Raw genomic sequence first — 18,107 nt, 5'->3', positions numbered from 1 at the left:
ACATGTGCAAGCTACCAACACCCAACCTGTCTTTCTTTTTCTCTCACACTCTCTCTTCCTTGCTTTCTTTCCTCCCTCCTCCCTTTCTCTCCTCTCTTTCTCTGCTCTCCTCTCCCTTCAAATCTTTTTTTGTGGTGCTGGGATAGAACCCATGGCCTCAACACATGCTGAGCAAGCGTGCTTTCACTGAATCACATTCCCAGCTCTATTATTATTTATTTTATTATTTTATTTTTTTGGGGGGGGGTCCGGTCGTGGGGCCTGAATTCTGGGCCTGGGCGCTGTCCCTTAGCTCTTCAGCTCAAGGCTAGCGCTCTACCATTTGAGCCACAGTGCCACTTCCGGCTTTTTTCTTTTTTCTTACGTGGTACTAAGGAATCGAACCCAGGGACTCAGGCATGCAAGACCTTACCATTGAGCCACCTTCCCAGCCCCTTATTTTATTTTTTGTTGGTTGTGGGGCTTGAACTCTGGGCCTGGGCGCTGTCACTCAGCTCTTCAGCTCAAGGCTAGCACTCTACCACTTGAGCCACATCGCCACTTCTGGTTTTCTGAGTGGTTTATTGGAGATAGTCTCACCGGCTTTTGTGCCTGGGCTGGCTTTGACCTGTGATCCTCAGATCTCAGCCTCCTGAGTAGCTAGGATTACAGGCATGAGACACCGGCACTGGGCTCCCAGCTCTATTATTTTGTTGGGTTTTTGAGCTAGAGATTATTTTCTTGATATATAAGGAATGGGAAAATTCATCCTGTAGCCTGATGTAGTCCTCAGGTTTCTAAACAGGACTGTTTACAAAGCACTTCTCATGTCAAAGCATCGTAGCTGTATAACAGCTCTTAGAGGAACTATGTAAAGGGTTTCCTTCCTCATTTTTACATGTAGGGCAGTGGCCCCTTGACTTGCTAAGTTTGGCCGGGGAGGCAATAAAATGGGAGCCTATCTTCTAGACCCTTGCTTGGTTTCTTGACTTCCAGACTGAGTTACAGATCCAGGTACACAGCTATCTTTCCTACTTCCTACCTATCAAGGGGTAGGTTCTGGTGGTGGATGGATTTCATGAGACTACCTTTATGAGACTGGGAAGTTCGTTCAGTGGTAGAGTGCTTGCCTTGCATGCATAAGGTCCTGGGTTCTATTTCTTTAGAACCACATAAGCAAAAAAAGCCATAAGTGGCATTGTGACTCAAGTGGTAGGATGCTAGCCCTGAGCTGAAGAGCTGAGGGAGAGCACCCAGGCCCAGAGTTCAGGTCCCATTACTGACAAAAAAAAAAAAAGAAAGAAAATTCTTAATTTGAACCACTTTGCAGGTATTCCATGTGAAAGGATTTATAAATTTCTACAATACCATGTAATTGAGTCTGTCCACTGCCATCATCTTTGGCTACCATCTCCATTGATTTATAATCTTCAAAATAGGCTAGTGTCTCATTGGAAGATTTCCATTCTAGTATTAGCGAACTGAAATTATCAAACTTTCTCCTATGTTGATCAAATACTGCTAGTTCCAGGACTGTGTCCCTCAGACTTGATACAGGAATCTGCATTAAAATAAAAATTAGGGAAGGGAAAAACAATTAAATCTAATAGATTTAGAGATAGTAAGATATCCTTGAAGATTAAAAATCATGTTTCAGGCTGGGAATGTGGCTCAGTGGTACAGTGCCTTCCTAGCAAGCATGAAGCCCTGGGTTTGATTCCTCAATACCATATACACAGAAAAAGCTGGAAGTGGAGCTGTGGCTCAAGTGGTAGAGCATTAGCCTTGAGCACAGAGAGTTCAAGCCCCGGGACTGGCAGAAAAAAAAAATCTCTGTAAAAATCACGTTTCATCTTTCTATTTTGACAAATTTCAAGTCTATATAAAAAAAGAATAATGAACGTTTATATAAAATTTTACCTGGATTCACTCATTCCTTCTTCTTTTACTGGTTCTGGGGCTTGAACTCAGGGCCTGGACATCTTGTTTTTGTTTTTTTCGGGGGGGGGTCCGGTTGTGGGGCCTGAACTCGGGGCCTGTGCGCTGTCCCTCAGCTCTTCAGCTCAAGGCTAGCACTCTACCACTTGAGCCACAGCGTCACTTCCGGCTTTTTTCTTTTTGCTTATGTGGTGCTGAGGAATCGAACCCAGGGCCTCATGCATGCAAGGCAAGCACTCTACCACTGAGCCACCTTCCCAGCCCCGGGCCTGGACATCTTCCTTGAACTTTTTTCCTCAAGGCTAGTAATCTATCACTTGAACCACAGCTACACTTCTTATACTCTCTGGTGGTTAACTGGAGACAAGAGTCTCAGGGACTTTTCTGCACAATCTGGCTTTGAACCAAAATCCTCAGATTTTGGCATCTTGAGTTAGGATTATAGGTGTGAGCCACCAACTATGGCCCAGATTTACCCATTCTTATCACTTAGTGAAATCTGCTTTCCCTTTCTGTCTCCCTCTTCTTCACCTTACTTGTACTGGGTCAGGGGAAGTTTTTTGTTGTTGTTGTTGTTCTGTGAATGATGTAAATAGAAAGGCATTTTACTCCTAAATATTTCAGTCTGTTTCCTAAGAATGAGAACATTCTGCAACATAAGAAGAGCAATGGGGCTGGGAGTGTGGCTTAGTGGTAGAGTTCTTGCCTAGCATGCATGAAGCAGTGGGTTCAGTTCCTCAGTATCCCATAAACAGAAAAAGCCAGAAGTGGCACTGTGGCTCAAGAGATAGAGTGCTAGCTTTGAGCACAGAGAGAGACTTAGGGATGGAGCCCAGGCCCTGAGTTCAAGCCCCAAGTCCTACCAAAAAAAAAAGCAATAAAAGTGGTGCGCTGGTGGCTCACACCTGTAATCCTAGCTATTGAGGAGGCTGAGATCTGAGTATCCAGGTTCAAAGCCAGCCTGGGCAGGAAAGTCTGATACTCTTATTTCCACTAAACCACTAGAAAACTGGAAGTAGCACTGTAGCTCAAGCTGTGGAGTGCTTGCCTTGAGCTGAAGAGCACAGGGACAGTGCCCAAGCCCAGAGCTCAAGCCCCATGACCGACAAAAAAACCAAACAAACAATACTATTAATACATAAAAGTATTAAAATTAATTTAGTATCATCAAATATTTCATCAATATTTCAGTTTCCCTAAATGTTCACCCAAATATCTTATTTTGCTTTACTAATACTGGGGCTTGAACTCAGGGCCTGAGTGCTGTCTTTTTTTGCTCAAAGCTAGCACTCTACCACTACAGCCACCAGCTCCACTTTTTGCTGCTTAATTGGACATAAGAATCTCAGAGACTTGTGAGAAGCCTCATGCTGGCTTTGAACTTCAGTTCTCAGATCTCAGCCTCCTAAGTAGTTAGGATTATAGAACTGAGCCACGGTCACTTTTGGGCTGGGAAGGTGGCTCAGTGGTAGAGCGCTCGCCTTGCATGCTTAAAGCCCTGGGTTCGATTCTTCAGCACCATATAAGCAGGGAAAAAAAAAAAGCCAGAAGTGGCTCTGTGGCTCAAGTGGTAGAGTGCTAGCCTTGAGCTGAATTGCTGAGGGACAGCACCCAGGCCAAGAGTTCAGGCCCCACGACCGGACCCCCCCCAAAAAAAAATTTGTTTTGAGTCTGTTAAGCATTTAATAGCATATATGTAACCCTAGCTATTTAGGAGACGGGGGCAGTAGGACCCAGAGACTTACCTGGGTTACATAGTAGCTAGATTCTATCTCAAAATAAAACAACAACAACAAAAAGTCTACCTAGTCTATAAATTAGAAGTACATATGAAGTTTGGTAGGAAGCACACTGTATTTCTTTTCTTTGCTTTGCTTTTTTTTTTTTGTCAGTCCTGGGCTTGAATTGTGGGCCTGGGCACTGTCCCTCAGCCCTTCAACTCAAGGCAAGCACTCTACCACTTGAGCCACAGCACCACTTCCAGTTTTCTGAATGATTTATTGTAGATAAAAGTCTCATGGACTTTCCTGCCCGAGCTGGCTTTGAATCGTGATCCTCAGATCTCAGCCTTCTGAGTAGCTAGGATTACAGGCATGAGCTACGGGTGCCTGGCTGCACACTGTAAAATTTCTGAGAGCAGAATTCTGCCTGTTCTAACTCAAAACAGCCATATTAAAAAATAAATGTATAAACAAAGCCTGGTGGTGGTGGTTCACACCTGAAATCCTAACTACTCAGGAGGCTGAGATACAAGGATCGCAGTTCAAAGCCAACTTGGGCAGGAAAGTCCACGAGTCTCTTATCCCCAGTTAACCACCAGAAAACTGGAAGTGGCATGGTGGCTCAAAGTCTTGAGCACAAAAGTTCAGGGACAGTACCCAAGCCCTGAGTTTAAGTCCCACACCAACCACATGAAAGATCCTCCAGGATAGAGTACAGTAAGTTGCAGGGACTCACACTTGCAATCCTATCTACTTAGGAGGCTGAGATCTGAGGACTGAGGTTTGAAGCCTGCTGGGGTAGGAAAGTTCCTAAGGCTCTTATCTTCCATTAACCAGCAAAAAGCTGGAAGTGGAGATATGGTTGAAGTGGTAGAGTACCAGCCTTGATAAAAGAAAGTCAGGGACAGCAACCAGGCCCTGAATGCAAGCCCTAGGACTAGCAAAAAAAAAAAAAAAAGAAAGAAAGAAAAGAAGACTTGGTAGGAAATGATATTAAGAAAACTAGTTAGAGCTGGGTGCTGGTGGCCCACACCTGTAATCCTAGCTACTCAGGAGGCTGAGATCTGAGGATCATGGTTGAAAGCCAGCCCGAGCAGAAAAGTCCTGTGAGACTCTTATTTCTAATTAACCACTCAAAAACGGGAAGTAGAATTGTGGCTCAAAGTGGTAGAACGCTAGCCTTGAGAACAAAGAGGCTCAGGGACAGTGCCCAGGCCCTGAGTTCAAGCCCTACAACCAACAAAGAAAAAAAAAAAAGGAAAGAAGAAAACGATTAGGAAGTTATTGAGGAAAATCTAAATGTCTATTTCCATAGCCATAAGCTATCTGTGTAGCTAAGTACAGTAACAAAATCAAGTATAGTCAGTTCTCTTTTTCTCCCTTCTCAGAAACAGATAAAAAAGTTAAAAAAAATACATATATATATATATATATATAAAACCCCTTAACTTTAATAGAAAAGCTGTATTTCAGACCTTTTGTATCTAAACTATATAAGACAAAAATGCTATATTTGTCAAAAAACATCCTTCAAACTTACCAGTTGTTTGTTGTGCTGTGGCAGAGGGCATGGCTGGGCACCAGCTGGCACATTATATACTGGTGTCACTGACATACTGGCAGGGTGGGCGCATATGAAACGCACCTGTACAACCTCTACAGCTGGACTAGGGTTCAGAACACCTGGGTGATTTCCAATTCGGAATGTGAGAATCTATAAGAAAATACCGGAGCAAGAGATAATTGTGAGTGGACATACGATGTATTGATTCCAACATAGTAGTTTAGATGTGTTTCAATTATTCAAATTGCATTCTAGAGCCTTTTGGAAATTATAATCAGACAAATCCTTTAAGGATATTATAGTTTTTAATTATCTGTGCCCTTGGGACGTAGAAGTTATCATGGAAATTTTAAAACAAATGGAATTTTAAAAGTCTAACTTGGACCAAGTAGTTTCCTCCAATAAACACTTTGTTACTATTTGGTAAAAGTTGGAAAACTAATTTGTGTTTCAACTTATCTCTAGTAGATATATAATAAGTAACAATATATGGAAACAAAAAGAATTTAAAATTAGGCTGGTGTCTCACACCTATAATCCTAGCTACTTAGAAGGATGAGATCTGAGGATGGAGTTTCAATACCAGCCAGGGTAGGAAAGTCTGTGAGACTCTTGCCTCCAATTAACCAAACCCCCCCCCCCCAAAAAAAAAAAACAAACAAACTGAAAGTGGAGCTGTGGCTCAAAGGGTAGGAGGAAAAAAGCTAAGGGACAGCACCCATGGCCTGAGTTCAAGCCCTAGTACCAGCATAATTAAAAAAAAAAAAAAAAGAAGAAATTAGGGAGTTCCAAATGAAGTTTAAGTAGGCCTGAGATTAGTAATAGCTCACTCAATAAACTAGGAAAGGACAAAACTATAACATAATAAAAGCTTTATTTGAAAAACTCATACTCAGGGGCTGGGAAGGTGGCTCAGTGGTAGAGCACTTGCCTTGCATGCTCAAGGCCCTGGGTTCGATTCCTCAGCACCACATAAGAAAAAAAGCCAGAAGTGGTACTGTGGCTCAAGTGGTAGAGCGCTAGCTAGCCTTAAGCTGAAGAGGGACAGCGCCCAGGCCCAGAGTTCCGGCCCCACGACCGGACCCAAAAAAAGAAAAACTCATACTCAAATCTTACCTAAAAATATTAAAAGCATTATTCACTCCAACTTGGGTTCTGAACAGACTATCTTACTTCCATCTGTCCAAAAATAGCTTTATCATTAGTGTCCCTGGTGCCTTCCAATACATTTATTTCCTTGTAGGAGGGATGAAAATAAATGAGTTTCTAATTTCAGTAAGTGTGAAAGAAGTGATAACATGTTCTTTGGAACTTATTTTTATTAACAGAATCTTAAGAGGAATCAAGTGTGGCAGTACATGCCTACAATCCCAAACACCTGGGGGGCAGAGGCAGAAGGATCAAGCATTTGAAGTTGCTGGGTGTCAGTGGCTCACACCTGTAATCCTAGCTACTCGGGAGTCTGAGATCTGAGGATGGTGGTTCAAAGCCAGCAGGGGCAGGAAAGTTTGTAGGACTATCTCCAGTTAACCACCAGAAAACCAGAAGTGGTGCTGTAGCTCAAGGTGGTAGAGTACTAGTCTTGAGTGAAAAAACTCAGGGACATCGGGGCTCTAAGTTCATGTCCCACAAACTGACCAAAAGGAAAAATGTTGTCTTGCCACTTTTAGGTCCATTTGCAGTATTTCATAAAGAAAAAAAAGCATAGTCCAAATGACATGTGGATATTTATTGTAGTTTGTGTGTATGTGCTGGTACTGGGGCTTGAGTGCTGTCTTTTAGCTTTTTTACTCAAGGCTGGCTGGTGCTCTACCATTTGAGCCACAGCTCTACTTCAAGCTTTTTGTTGGTTAATTGAAGATAAGAATCTGGGAAAACAAGAAATAAGTTAGAGTGATTAAATGTGGAAAATGTGAGGTAGATTCACTACTATAAAAAGGTATTGGCCGAACATCAGTGGCTAATACCTGTAATCCTAGCTACTCAGGATGTTGAGATCTGAAGATCACAGTTCAAAGCCAGCCCAGGCAGGAAAGTCTCCATGAGATTCTCATCTCCAATTAATCATAGAAAAAGCTGGAAGTGGCACTGTAGTTCAAGTGGTAGAGTGCTAGAAAAGAAGCCCAAGGAAGCCAGGCGTTGGTGGCTCACACCTGTAATCCTAGCTACTCAGGAGGCTGAGATCTGAGGATCGCGATTCAAAGCCAGCCCGGGCAGGATAGACCGTGAGACTCCTATCTCCAATAAACCACCAGAAAACTGGAAGTGGCACTGTAGCTCAAGTGGTAGAGCGCTCACCTTGAGCTGAAGAGCTGAGGGACAGCGCCCAGGCCCAGAGTTCAAGCCCCACAACCGACAAAAAAAAAAAAAAAAAAAAAGAAGCCCAAGGAGCCAGGCACCAGTGGTTCACACCTATAATCCTAGCTACTCAGGAGGCTGAGATCTGAGGATCGCAGTTTAAACCCAGCTCGGGCAGGAAAAGTCCATGAGACTCTTATCTCCAATAAACCACCAGAAACTTGGGCACTGTGGCTCAAGTGGTAGAGTGCTCACCTTGAGCTGAAGGGCTGAGGGACAGCATCCAGGCCCAAAGTTCAAGGCCTACAACCAAAAAAAAAAAAAAAAAAAAAAAAGAAGCCCAAGGACAGTGCCCAGACCCAGAATTCAAGTCCCAGGACTGGGGAACAAAACAAAACAAAACAACAAAACAAACAGATATTGATACTTGGTGCTGGTGGCTCACACCTATACTCCTAGCTACTCAGGAGGCTGACATCTGAGAACTGAGGTTCAAAGCGACTGGGGCAGATAAATTTGTAGGGTAGTTATTTCCAATAAACCACCAAAAAGCTGGAAGTGGAGTTATGGCTCATGTGATAGAGTGTCAATTGTGTATGAAGAAAGTGAAACAAGAGAGCCAAGCCCAGAATTCAAGACTGAATACCAGCAAAATTATAAATACATATACATACATACATACATACATCTGGAGAGTAGTTGATGGAATGAGGCTGATTGAGATGTATTATATGCATGTGGGGAAATAGCACAATGAAACCCGTCTGTATAACAATGAGTGTAATTCGGGGCTAGGAAGGTGGCTCACGGGTAGAGCGCTTGCCTTGCATGCCCGAGGCCCTGGGTTCGATTCCTCAGCACCACATAAGAAAAAAGAAAAAAGCTGGAAGTGGCACTGTGGCTCAAGTAGTAGAGCGCTAGCCTTGAGCTGAAGAGCTGAGGGACAGTGCCCAGGCCCAGAGTTCAGGCTCCAGGACTGGATCCCCACTCCAAAAAAATGAGTTTAATTCAAATAAATAAATAAATAAATAAGTAAAATTCAAATGCAAAAACCATCTTGATTATTTAGTAGACTGTTCAATGAACTTATTGAAATCACTGGGCACACGTAACAAACAGTAAGAACACAAAACAGTTCTCTAGGGCTGGGAATGTGGCTTAGTGGTAGAATGCTTGCCTTACATACATCAAGCCCTGAGTTTGATTCCTCAGTATCACATACACAGAAAAAGCCGGAAGTGGCACTGTAATTCAAGTGGTAGAGTGCTAGCCTTGAGCAAAAGAAGCTCAAGGATGGTGCCCAGGCCCAGAGTTCAAGCCCCAGGACTGGCCAAAAACAAACAAACAAGAACAGTCCTCTAATCAATAATTAGAAATTTTTTCTCTATAACTGAGTATGGTGGAGTATGCCTGTAATCCCACAGGCAGGAGGAGGATCAAGATTTGAAGCCACATACACACACACACACACACACACACACACACACACACACACACACACACACACGGTTTTCTTTCTGATATTAAATCTATTAGAATGTGAAAAGGAATGGCTAGATGTCCAAAGGAGTTGTAATATTGTAGTATAGATGCTAATATTATAGTAATGTTAAAAATGACTTTTTCTTTACCTGTTCCCCTAAATCCAGGCACAGGACTCGGTAGATATACTGGTTCTGTTTTCTCTTAGCTGGAAGCCGGACTTCTGTTATTTCAATCTTCCCTGTCTCTTCTACACTTAGCTCCAGGAAAAATCTGGAGGGCTCCAAGATCCACGGACGAGGGCCCCCTTCGAACACCATTTCCTTTACCGATTTCCATGTCACCAGGGCCACTTCCACAGGGTTTATGGCCTTAAAGAAATTAATCCTTGGTTGGTTAGGAAAATAAATGGTTTTTAATTTTTCCTGTTCTTTTTTTTTTTTTTTTTTTGGTGAAAATATCGTATAGAGGGGTTACAATTACATGGGAAAGATAATGAGTACATTTCTTTTTTTTTTTTTTTGTCGGTCGTGGGGCTTGAACTCTGGGCCTGGGCGCTGTCCCTCAGCTCTTCAGCTCAAGGCGAGCGCTCTACCACTTGAGCCACAGAGCCACTTCCGGTTTTCTGGTGGTTTATTGGAGATAGGAGTCTCATGGTCTTTCTTGCCCGGGCTGGCTTTGAACCGAGATCCTCAGATCTCAGCCTCCTGAGTAGCTAGGATTACAGGCGTGAGCCACCAGCGCCCGGCATGAGTACATTTCTTATCAAGCATTGTTGCCTCCTCCTTTGTTTCCCCTTCCCATCCCTTCCCATCTCCAACCCCCCCACCCCGGTTTTTAAATTTTTTGTTAATTTTTATTATTTATTTGCTCATTTATTTTCTTTCTTTCTTTTTTTTTTTTTTTTTGGGTCCGGTCGTGGGGCCTGAACTCTGGGCCTGGGCGCTGTCCCTCAGCTCTTCAGCTCAAGGCTAGCACTCTACCACTTGAGCCATAGCTCCACTTCCGGCTTTTTTCTTTTTGCTTATGTGGTGCTGGGGAATCGAACCCAGGGCCTCAGGCATGCACGGCAAGCGCTCTACCACTGAGCCACCTTCCCAGCCCTGCTCATTTATTTTCATTAGTACCAGAGTTTAAACTCAGGTTCACACTAGCTTGGCTTACGTACCTGGCTGGTACTCTACTATTTGAACTATGCTTTAAGCCTGACTTTGTTGGTTTTTTTGGGGGTCGGTGTGGTGGGTCTGGGCGCTGTCCCTGAGCTCTTCAACTCAAGGCTAGTGCTCTACCACTTGAGCCAAAGTGCCACTTCTGGTTTTCTGGCGGTTATTGGAGATCAAAGTCTCATGGACTTTCCTGCCTGGGCTGGCTTGGAACTGTGATCCTCAGATCTCAGCCTCTTGAGTCGCTGGGATTATGGACATGAGCCACCGGTGCCTGGCAAGCCTGACTTTTTGGTCGTTAATTAGAGAGAGTCTCACAGACTTTTCTGCCTCAGCTACCATTAAACTGAGATCCTCTGGGTCTCAGCCTCCTAAGTAGCTAGGTTACAGGTTGGAGACTCTAGATTCTGGTTATTATTTTGCTTTTTGAGAGCCTCTTGCTGTTTTCTTTTTTTTTGGGTCCGGTCGTGGGGCCTGAACTCTGGGCCTGGGCGCTGTCCCTCAGCTCTTCAGATCAAGGCTAGTGCTCTACCACTTGAGCCACAGTGCCACTTCTGGCTTTTTTCTTTTTGCTTATGTGGTGCTGAGGAATCAAACCCAGGGCCTCAGGCATGCAAGGCAAGCACTCTACCACTGAGCCACCTTCTGAGCTCCCTCTTGCTGTTTTCCAGGCTGATCTTGTCTAGGCTTAAGAGATCTTTCTGGGACTATAGACATACTATGCCTGGCTCAACAGTGTGTGTGTGTGTGTATGTGTGTGTGTGTGTGTGTGTACTGGGGCTTGAACTCAGGACCTTGAACTCTTACTTGGCAGCTGGTGTTTTATACTTAGTTGGCCCAACAGTTTTATAACTAGTTTAGATACGCAGAAAAACTAATTATCTGAATGTACAGAAATTGGCATTAATTTCCAAATTAAGAAGAATCTACATCAAGTTGCTCTCTTGGAAAGTCTCTCAATCTGTACAGTAGTTTAATTCTCACCCATGGCTGCAGCCTAGCCCATGTGTCACCTTTTCCATTAATTCATCTACATTGATTCCAAACCACAACTACTTTTTCATTCTCTATATTTACAGTATTATAGTGTATCTCCATCATTCATTTGCATATTTATTCATCTCCTAATGCCATTTAGATGTGTAAGGCTAATGATCCTTGTGTTTTCATTAAGAGATTATCTTTTTTTTTTTTTTTTTTGGGTTGTGGCACTTGAACTCTGGGCCTGGGCGCTGTCACTGAATTCTTTAGCTCAAGGCGAGTACTCTACCACTTGAGCCACAGTGCCACTTCCGGTTTTCTGGTGGTTAATTGGAGATAAAGGGTTACATGGACTTTCCTGCTGGGCTAGCTTTGAACTGTGACCTCAGCCTCCTGAATAGCTAGGATCACAGGCATGAGCTACCTGTGCCCAGCTTCCTTTTTTTTCTTCTCTTTTCTTCTCCTCTCTTTCTGTCCCTCTCTCCCCCCCCCCCCCCCCCGCCCCCGTCTCTGTCTCTCTTTGTGATACTGAGGATTGAACTCAGGACTTTGTGCCTGCTAAACTCTTTAGCTTTTTCCAAATAAATGTCTCATGCTTTTGTCCAGATTAGCCTCAAATCATGATCTTCTAAGTCATTTCCTCCTACATTTGTCTCCCAAGTAGCTGGAATTATAGACATGTACTATCATACCAAGCTTAGTTTTTCTATTTTTGGTTTTGTTTTTGTCGGGCATGGGGCCTGAACTCCAGGCCTGGGCGCTGTCCCTCAGCTCTTCATCTCAAGGCAAGTGCTCTACCACTTGAGCCACAGCACCACTTCCAGTTTTCTGGTGGTTAACTGGAGATAAGAGTCTCACAGGGACTTTTCTTTTCCTTTTTTTTCCCCTCATAGGGACTATTCTGCTGGCTTTGAAGCATGATCCTCACATCTCAGCCTCCTGAGTAGCTAGGATTACAGGCGTGAGCCACTGCTTACTTGCTACAATGATTATGTATTTAATGTATTTTCCTATACATATTTTATGCCTCAAAAAAAAAGAAGGAAGAATACGTAAAATTTGCTGATGCAGTTAAAGCTATTTCTCAATATCTTTATTCAGGAAGCCTGAGATTCAAGTTTGATGAGAGGTTGGTGGACTGGGAATAGGGCACAGGTGGTAGAGCACTTCCCTAATATGTGTGAAGCTGGGGGTGGAGGTATGGCTCAGTTGAGAGAGCACTAGCCAATAAGCAAAAGTGTCGGGTTCTAATGGCCCCCCCAAAAAAAAGAAAAAGAAAAAGAAATAAATAGCATTTGTGAGGCTGAGCTCACTTCTTTTTTTCTTTTTCTTTTTCTTCTTCTGTTGGTCGTGGGGCCTGAACTCTGGAACTGGGCACTGCCCCTCAGCTCTTCAGCTCAAGGTAAGCACTCTACCATTTGAGCTACAGCACCACTCCAGCTTTTTCTGTTTATGTGGTGCTGAGGAATCAAACCCAGGGCCTCATGCATGCAAGGCAAGCGCTCTACCACTGAGCCACCTTCCCAGCCCTGAGTTCAATTCTAGTACCACCAAAAAAAAAAAAAAAAGTGGTAGTATCATTGATTCAGTATTCCATAGATGGCTAGGCAGCCCCGAAGTGCACATAGTTACATCATGGAAAGAAAGGCCAATGCCCTATGAAATATCTCACCTTTAGTGGTTCATAAGCAGCCACTGTGGCACTGCTTTCCAAATACTCTTCATTTTCAGTTACACTGACTGTTACCAGAGTATGGCCTAAAGATTTTGCTGCTATGTGTATACTGGAACAATGACTTGGTCCTGGTCTTTGAATACCTTTGAGTAAAAAAAACAAAAAACAAATATACCATGATTTTAGCAAGGTAAAAAGCAGTCAGTTATCAAGGAAATTAAGCTATAGAAATAGAAGTTTGAGCCGGGCGCTAGTGGCTCACGCCTGTAATCCTAGCTACTCAGGAGGCTGAGATCTGAGGATCGCGGTTCAAAGCCAGCCCGGGCAGGAGAGACTGTGAGACTCCTATCTCCAATAAACCACCAGAAAACCGGAAGTTGCGCTTGTAGCTCAAGTGGTAGAGCGCTTGCCTTGAGCTGAAGAGCTGAGGAACAGTGCCCAGGCCCAGAGTTCAAACCCCACGACCGACAAAAAAAAAAAAAATAGAAGTTTGATACATTAAAAACCACATTGAGCCAGGTGCTGGTGGCTCACATCTATAATTCTAGTTACTCAGCAGGCTGAAATTTAGAGGATCATGGATCAAAACCAGCCAAAGCAGAAAAGTCCATGAGATTCTATCTTCAAATAAACCAGCAAAAAGCAGAGGTAGAGGTATGGTTCAACTGGTAGAACACTAGCTGAGCAAGTATGAAGCTCTGAATTCAAGCCCCTGTACTGTCAAAATAAAACCAACAACAAAAAATCTTAATATAATCACCAGGTTAGCTGGGCGCCGGTGGCGCACGCCTGTAATCCTAGCTACCCAGGAGGCTGAGATCTGAGGATCACAGTTGAAAGCCAGTCCGTGAGACTCTTACTTCTAATAAACCACCAGAAAATCGGAAGTGGCACTGTGGCTCAAGCGGTAGAGTGCTTGCCTTAAGCTGAAAAGCTGAGGGAAAGCGCCCAAGCCCAGAGTTCAAGCCCCAAGACCGACAAAAAAATAAAATAAAATAAAATAAACAAATAAAAAAATATATATCTGAGGATCGTGTTTTGAAGCCAGCCTGGATAGGAAAGTCCATGAGGAAGTGGCGCTGTAGCTCAAGTGGTAGAGTGCTCGCCTTGAGCTGAAGAGCTCAGGGAAGTGCCCAGGACCAAAGTTCAAGACCCACAACTGACAAAAAAAAAAAGTGACACTGTGGCTCAAAGTGGTAGAATACCAGTTTTGAGGAAAAAAGCTCAGGGACAGTGCCTAGGCCCTGACTTCAAGTCCCATAACAGAAAGAAAGAAAGGAAGAAAGAAAAGAAAGAAAGAAAGAAAGAAAGAAAAAAAGAAAGAAAGAAAGAGGGCTGGGAAGGTGGCTCAGTGGTAGAGTGCTTGCCTTGCATGCATGAGGCCCTGGGTTCGATTCCTCAGCACCACATAAGCAGAAAAAGCTGCAAGTGGTGCTGTGGCTCAAGTGGTAGAGCACTAGCCTTGAGCTGCAGAGCTGAGGGACAGCGCCCAGGCCCAGAGTTCAGGCCCCACAACCGGACCCCCCCCCAAAAAAAAAGAAAGAAAGAAAGAAAGAAAGAAAGAAAGAAAGAAAGAAAGAAAGAAAGAAAGAAAGAAAGAAAGAAAGAAAGGAAGAAAGAAAGAAAGGAAGGGAGGAAGGGAGGAAGGAAGGGAGGAAGAAAGAAAGAAAAAGAAAGAAAGAAAGGAGGGAGGAAGGGAGGGAGGGAGGGATGAAGGAAGGAAGGAAAGAAAAAAGGAAGGAAGGAGGAAGGAAGGAAGGAAGGAAGGAAAGCGAGAAAGAAAGGAAAGAAAGAGAAAGGAAGGTAGGTCCAGGGGCTGGGAAGGTAGTTCAGTGGTAGAGTGCTTGCCTAGCATGCATGAAGCCCTGGGTTCAATTCCTCAATAACACATAAACAGAAAAAGCCAGAAGTGGTACTGTGGCTCAAGTGATAAAGTGTGCTAACCTTGAGCAAGAAGTCCAAGGACAGTGTCCAGGCCCTGAGTTCAAGCCCCAGGACTGGCAAAAAAAAAGGGGGGGGCTGGGAAGGTGGCTCAGTGGTAGAGCGCTTGCCTTACATGCTCGAGGCCCTGGGTTCGATTCCTCAGCACCACATAAGCAAAAAGAAAAAAAAGCCAGAAGTGGCGCTGTGGCTCAAGGGGTAGAGCGCTAACCTTGAGCTCAAGAGCTGAGGGACAGCGCCCAGGCCCAGAGTTCAGGCCCCACGACCGGACCCAAAAAAAAAAAAAAAAAAAAAAGGTAAATAGAAAGAGAAAGTCTGATGTGGTAGTAGTGTACACTAATAATTCTAGCCCTTTGGACACTGAAGCAGAATGACTATAAGCTCCAGCCCAGCAAGAACTACATAGTAAAATCCTGTCTAGAAAAAAAGGAAAAAGAGCAGGGGTGGGGGGTGGGATGGGGTGGCTGGGAATGTGACTTAGTGGTAGAGTGCTAGCCTAGCAGGAAGCCCTGGGTTTGATTCCTCAGCACAGCCTAAACAGAAAAAGCAGGAAGTGGTGCTGTGGCTCAAGTGGTAGAGTGCTAACCTTGAGCAAAAAGAAGCCCAGGGACAGCACTCAGGCCCTGAGTTCAAACCCTAAGACTGGAAAAAACAAACAAACCAGGAATGATAATGAATTCAAAGTAGAGTAGTTTCTAAATTGATCATTAGTCTAAATTGATGATGGGTCTCTTAATTCAAGTTCAAATAAAGTGCCTAGTCTTACCTTCTTTGAAAAGAGTAAAGACTCCTTGCTTATCTGAGTTCATATCCAAGGTTAAATGAGAGCAATCTGTGAATGCAATAGTCTCTTTGGTCTCCTTATTTATATGATATATTGCAATAGGGATTTCTATAATCTGTCCAATTTCCACATCAGCATGATATGGTAACAGTTCAATTCTGTTCAGTTTTAGGACATGTACCTAAAGAAAAACAATTCATCTTTTAGAAAAGCCTTATAAATCATTCCCTAAAAAATTAAACACAGCAACCCCCCAAAAAAGTCTCATAGACTTTCCTGCCAGGGCTCTTTTTGAACTGTAATCCTCAGATCTCAGCCTCCTGAATAGCTAGGATTACAGGTGTGAGCCACTGTCGCCAGCTTTTCTTTCTTTTTTCTCTTTTCTTTTCTTCTTCTTCTTCTTCTTCTTCTTCTTTTTTTTTTTTTTTTTGCCAGTCCTGGGGCTTGAATTCAGGGTCTGAGCCCTATCCCTGAGCTTCTTCTTTCTTTCTTTTTTTTTTTTTGGGTCCAGTTTTGGGGCCTGAACTCTGGGCCTGGGCGCTGTGCCTCAGCTCTTCAGCTCAAGCGAGCGCTCTACCACTTGAGCTACAGCGCCACTTCCGGTTTTCTGGTGGTTTATTGGAGATAGGAATCTCACGGTCTCTCCTGCCCGGGCTGGCTTTGAACCACGATCCTCAGATCTCAGCCTCTTGAGTAGCTAGGATTACAGGCGTGAGCCACCAGCGCCCGGCTTTTCTTTTTTTTTTTCTTTCTTTTTTTTTTTTTCTTTTTTCTTATGTGGTGTTGAGGAATCGAACCCAGGGCCTCAGGCATGCAAGGCAAGCACTCTACCACTGAGCCACCTTCCCAGCCCTCCCTGAGCATCTTTTTGCTCAAGACTAGCACTCTACCACTTGACCACAGTGCCACTTCCGGCCTTTTCTGTTTATATAGTACTGAGAAATCAAAGCCAGGGTTCATGCATGCTAGGCAAGTACTCTAATACTAAGCCATATTCCCAGACCATCTTCTTTTCTTTTTTTAATGCCAGTACTGGGGCTTGAACTCAGGGCCTGGGCACTGTACCTTAGATTTTTTGCTCAAGGCTGGTGCTCTACCACTTGAGTCACTTCCTACTTTCTGGTGCTTAATTGGAGGTAAGAGTCTCATGGTATGAACCATTGGCACCTGGCTTTGAGTAACATTTTTAAGTAACCAAGTTGGACTTGAAGTACTTTCAAACATGTTACTACATATAAGTTTAGACAGGAATGTTTTAGAGGTGGTAAGGTTTCACTGAAACCTTACCTTAATTTCCCCATATCGAAATGGATTTTGTACATCTCTGGCCAAAATGGTACTATTCCCCCGGACCTGGCCTGCAGTTACAACTCCTTTAGTGGTTACCATGGCTACTGTTTCATTAGAAGACGTCCAAGTGAAGTTGCCACTACCACCTTCTACCTGTGAAAAAATCACATTATATTTACTATAAGAAGAAAAATGGAATTTAAGTGAAAATGTAAATTTTTACTTGTAAATAAAGCTATATCATAAATCATCTCTACACGTTAGGAAACTGGAGCTATTGTGAAAGAACTAAATGATAATATCACAAAAGGTCAATACAAAAACACACACACACACACACACACACACACACAAAAGGTTAATACAAGATATAAGGGAACCCGACAAGACCATAATTAACTCCCAAGGCAAATATGTATGGCAGAGAGGTAGAAAGTACAGCAAGTCTTGCGAGATGATAGTATTTAAGGACATGATTTTATTAGTGGCCATAAAAAACTGACTGACTATACTGAGATTAGAGGGAAATGAAATTCAACATTAGTAAATTAATTTATCAGAGAAACTGGCTTATCACTTTGTGAATTCTGGTGTTACAGGACACCATACCTGTACTTTGTAACGATATAACTTTTCATGAGGGTGATGAGGAAATGCCAGAAAGCTGGGCTTAAGCTTGATGGGAAAATAAATCTTCACTTCTTGTTGGTGTTTGATTAGAAGTTGTATTGGCTGAATACTGTTATTCTATAGGAACAAGAAAAAATATTTTGTAAGTACTTTCCTTTGTTGTCATTTTGGTTTTATGAGACAGGATCTTGCTATGTGGTACAGGTTGGTCTCAAATTCTTCATCTTCCTGCCTTCCAATTATTATTATTATTATTATTATTATTATTATTATTATTATTATTATTATTATTATTATTTTATTGCCAGTCCTGGGGCTTGAACTCAGCCTGGGCACTGTCCCTCAGCTTCTTTTGCTCAAGGCTAGCACTCTACCACTTGAGCCACAGTGCCACTTCTGGTTGTTTCCATTTATGTGGTACTGAGGAATGGAACCCAGGGCTTCATGCATGCTAGGCAAGTGCTCTACCACTAAACCACATTCCCATCCCCCTTCCAATTGTTATAAGTATTTGGGATTTTGAAATTCCTAGATGTACAGATTTATACTAGGTTGCTTAAAGTTGTCCCTACTCCCATACACTTGCTGGCTTTTTATTCTTTTTTTTTTTTTTGTCGGTCATGGGGCTTGAACTCTGGGCCTGGGCGCTGTCCCTCAGCTC

General features: G+C 43.3%; 1 protein-coding gene across 1 annotated transcript in view; it reads right to left on the bottom strand.

The window, feature by feature from the left end:
- Positions 1–18,107, bottom strand: part of LOC138809111 (nuclear pore membrane glycoprotein 210-like) — a 90,616-nt gene that overhangs the window by 37,558 nt on the left and 34,951 nt on the right. The window contains exons 11-17 of the mRNA XM_069995520.1: positions 17,426–17,563; positions 16,814–16,969; positions 15,509–15,707; positions 12,799–12,944; positions 9,132–9,353; positions 5,179–5,352; positions 1,348–1,540 (exon numbers count right to left, since the gene is read on the bottom strand). Of these exons, the coding sequence (XP_069851621.1) occupies positions 1,348–1,540; positions 5,179–5,352; positions 9,132–9,353; positions 12,799–12,944; positions 15,509–15,707; positions 16,814–16,969; positions 17,426–17,563 (1,228 nt within the window). The remainder of the gene's footprint in view (positions 1–1,347; positions 1,541–5,178; positions 5,353–9,131; positions 9,354–12,798; positions 12,945–15,508; positions 15,708–16,813; positions 16,970–17,425; positions 17,564–18,107) is intronic.

The sequence above is a fragment of the Dipodomys merriami genome, unplaced genomic scaffold (genome assembly GCF_024711535.1).
Source record: "Dipodomys merriami isolate MVZ:Mamm:240054 unplaced genomic scaffold, mDipMer1.0.p SCAF_485, whole genome shotgun sequence".
Classification (NCBI taxonomy): Eukaryota; Metazoa; Chordata; class Mammalia; order Rodentia; family Heteromyidae; genus Dipodomys; species Dipodomys merriami.
This window is presented reverse-complemented; position numbering and strand designations above follow the sequence as displayed.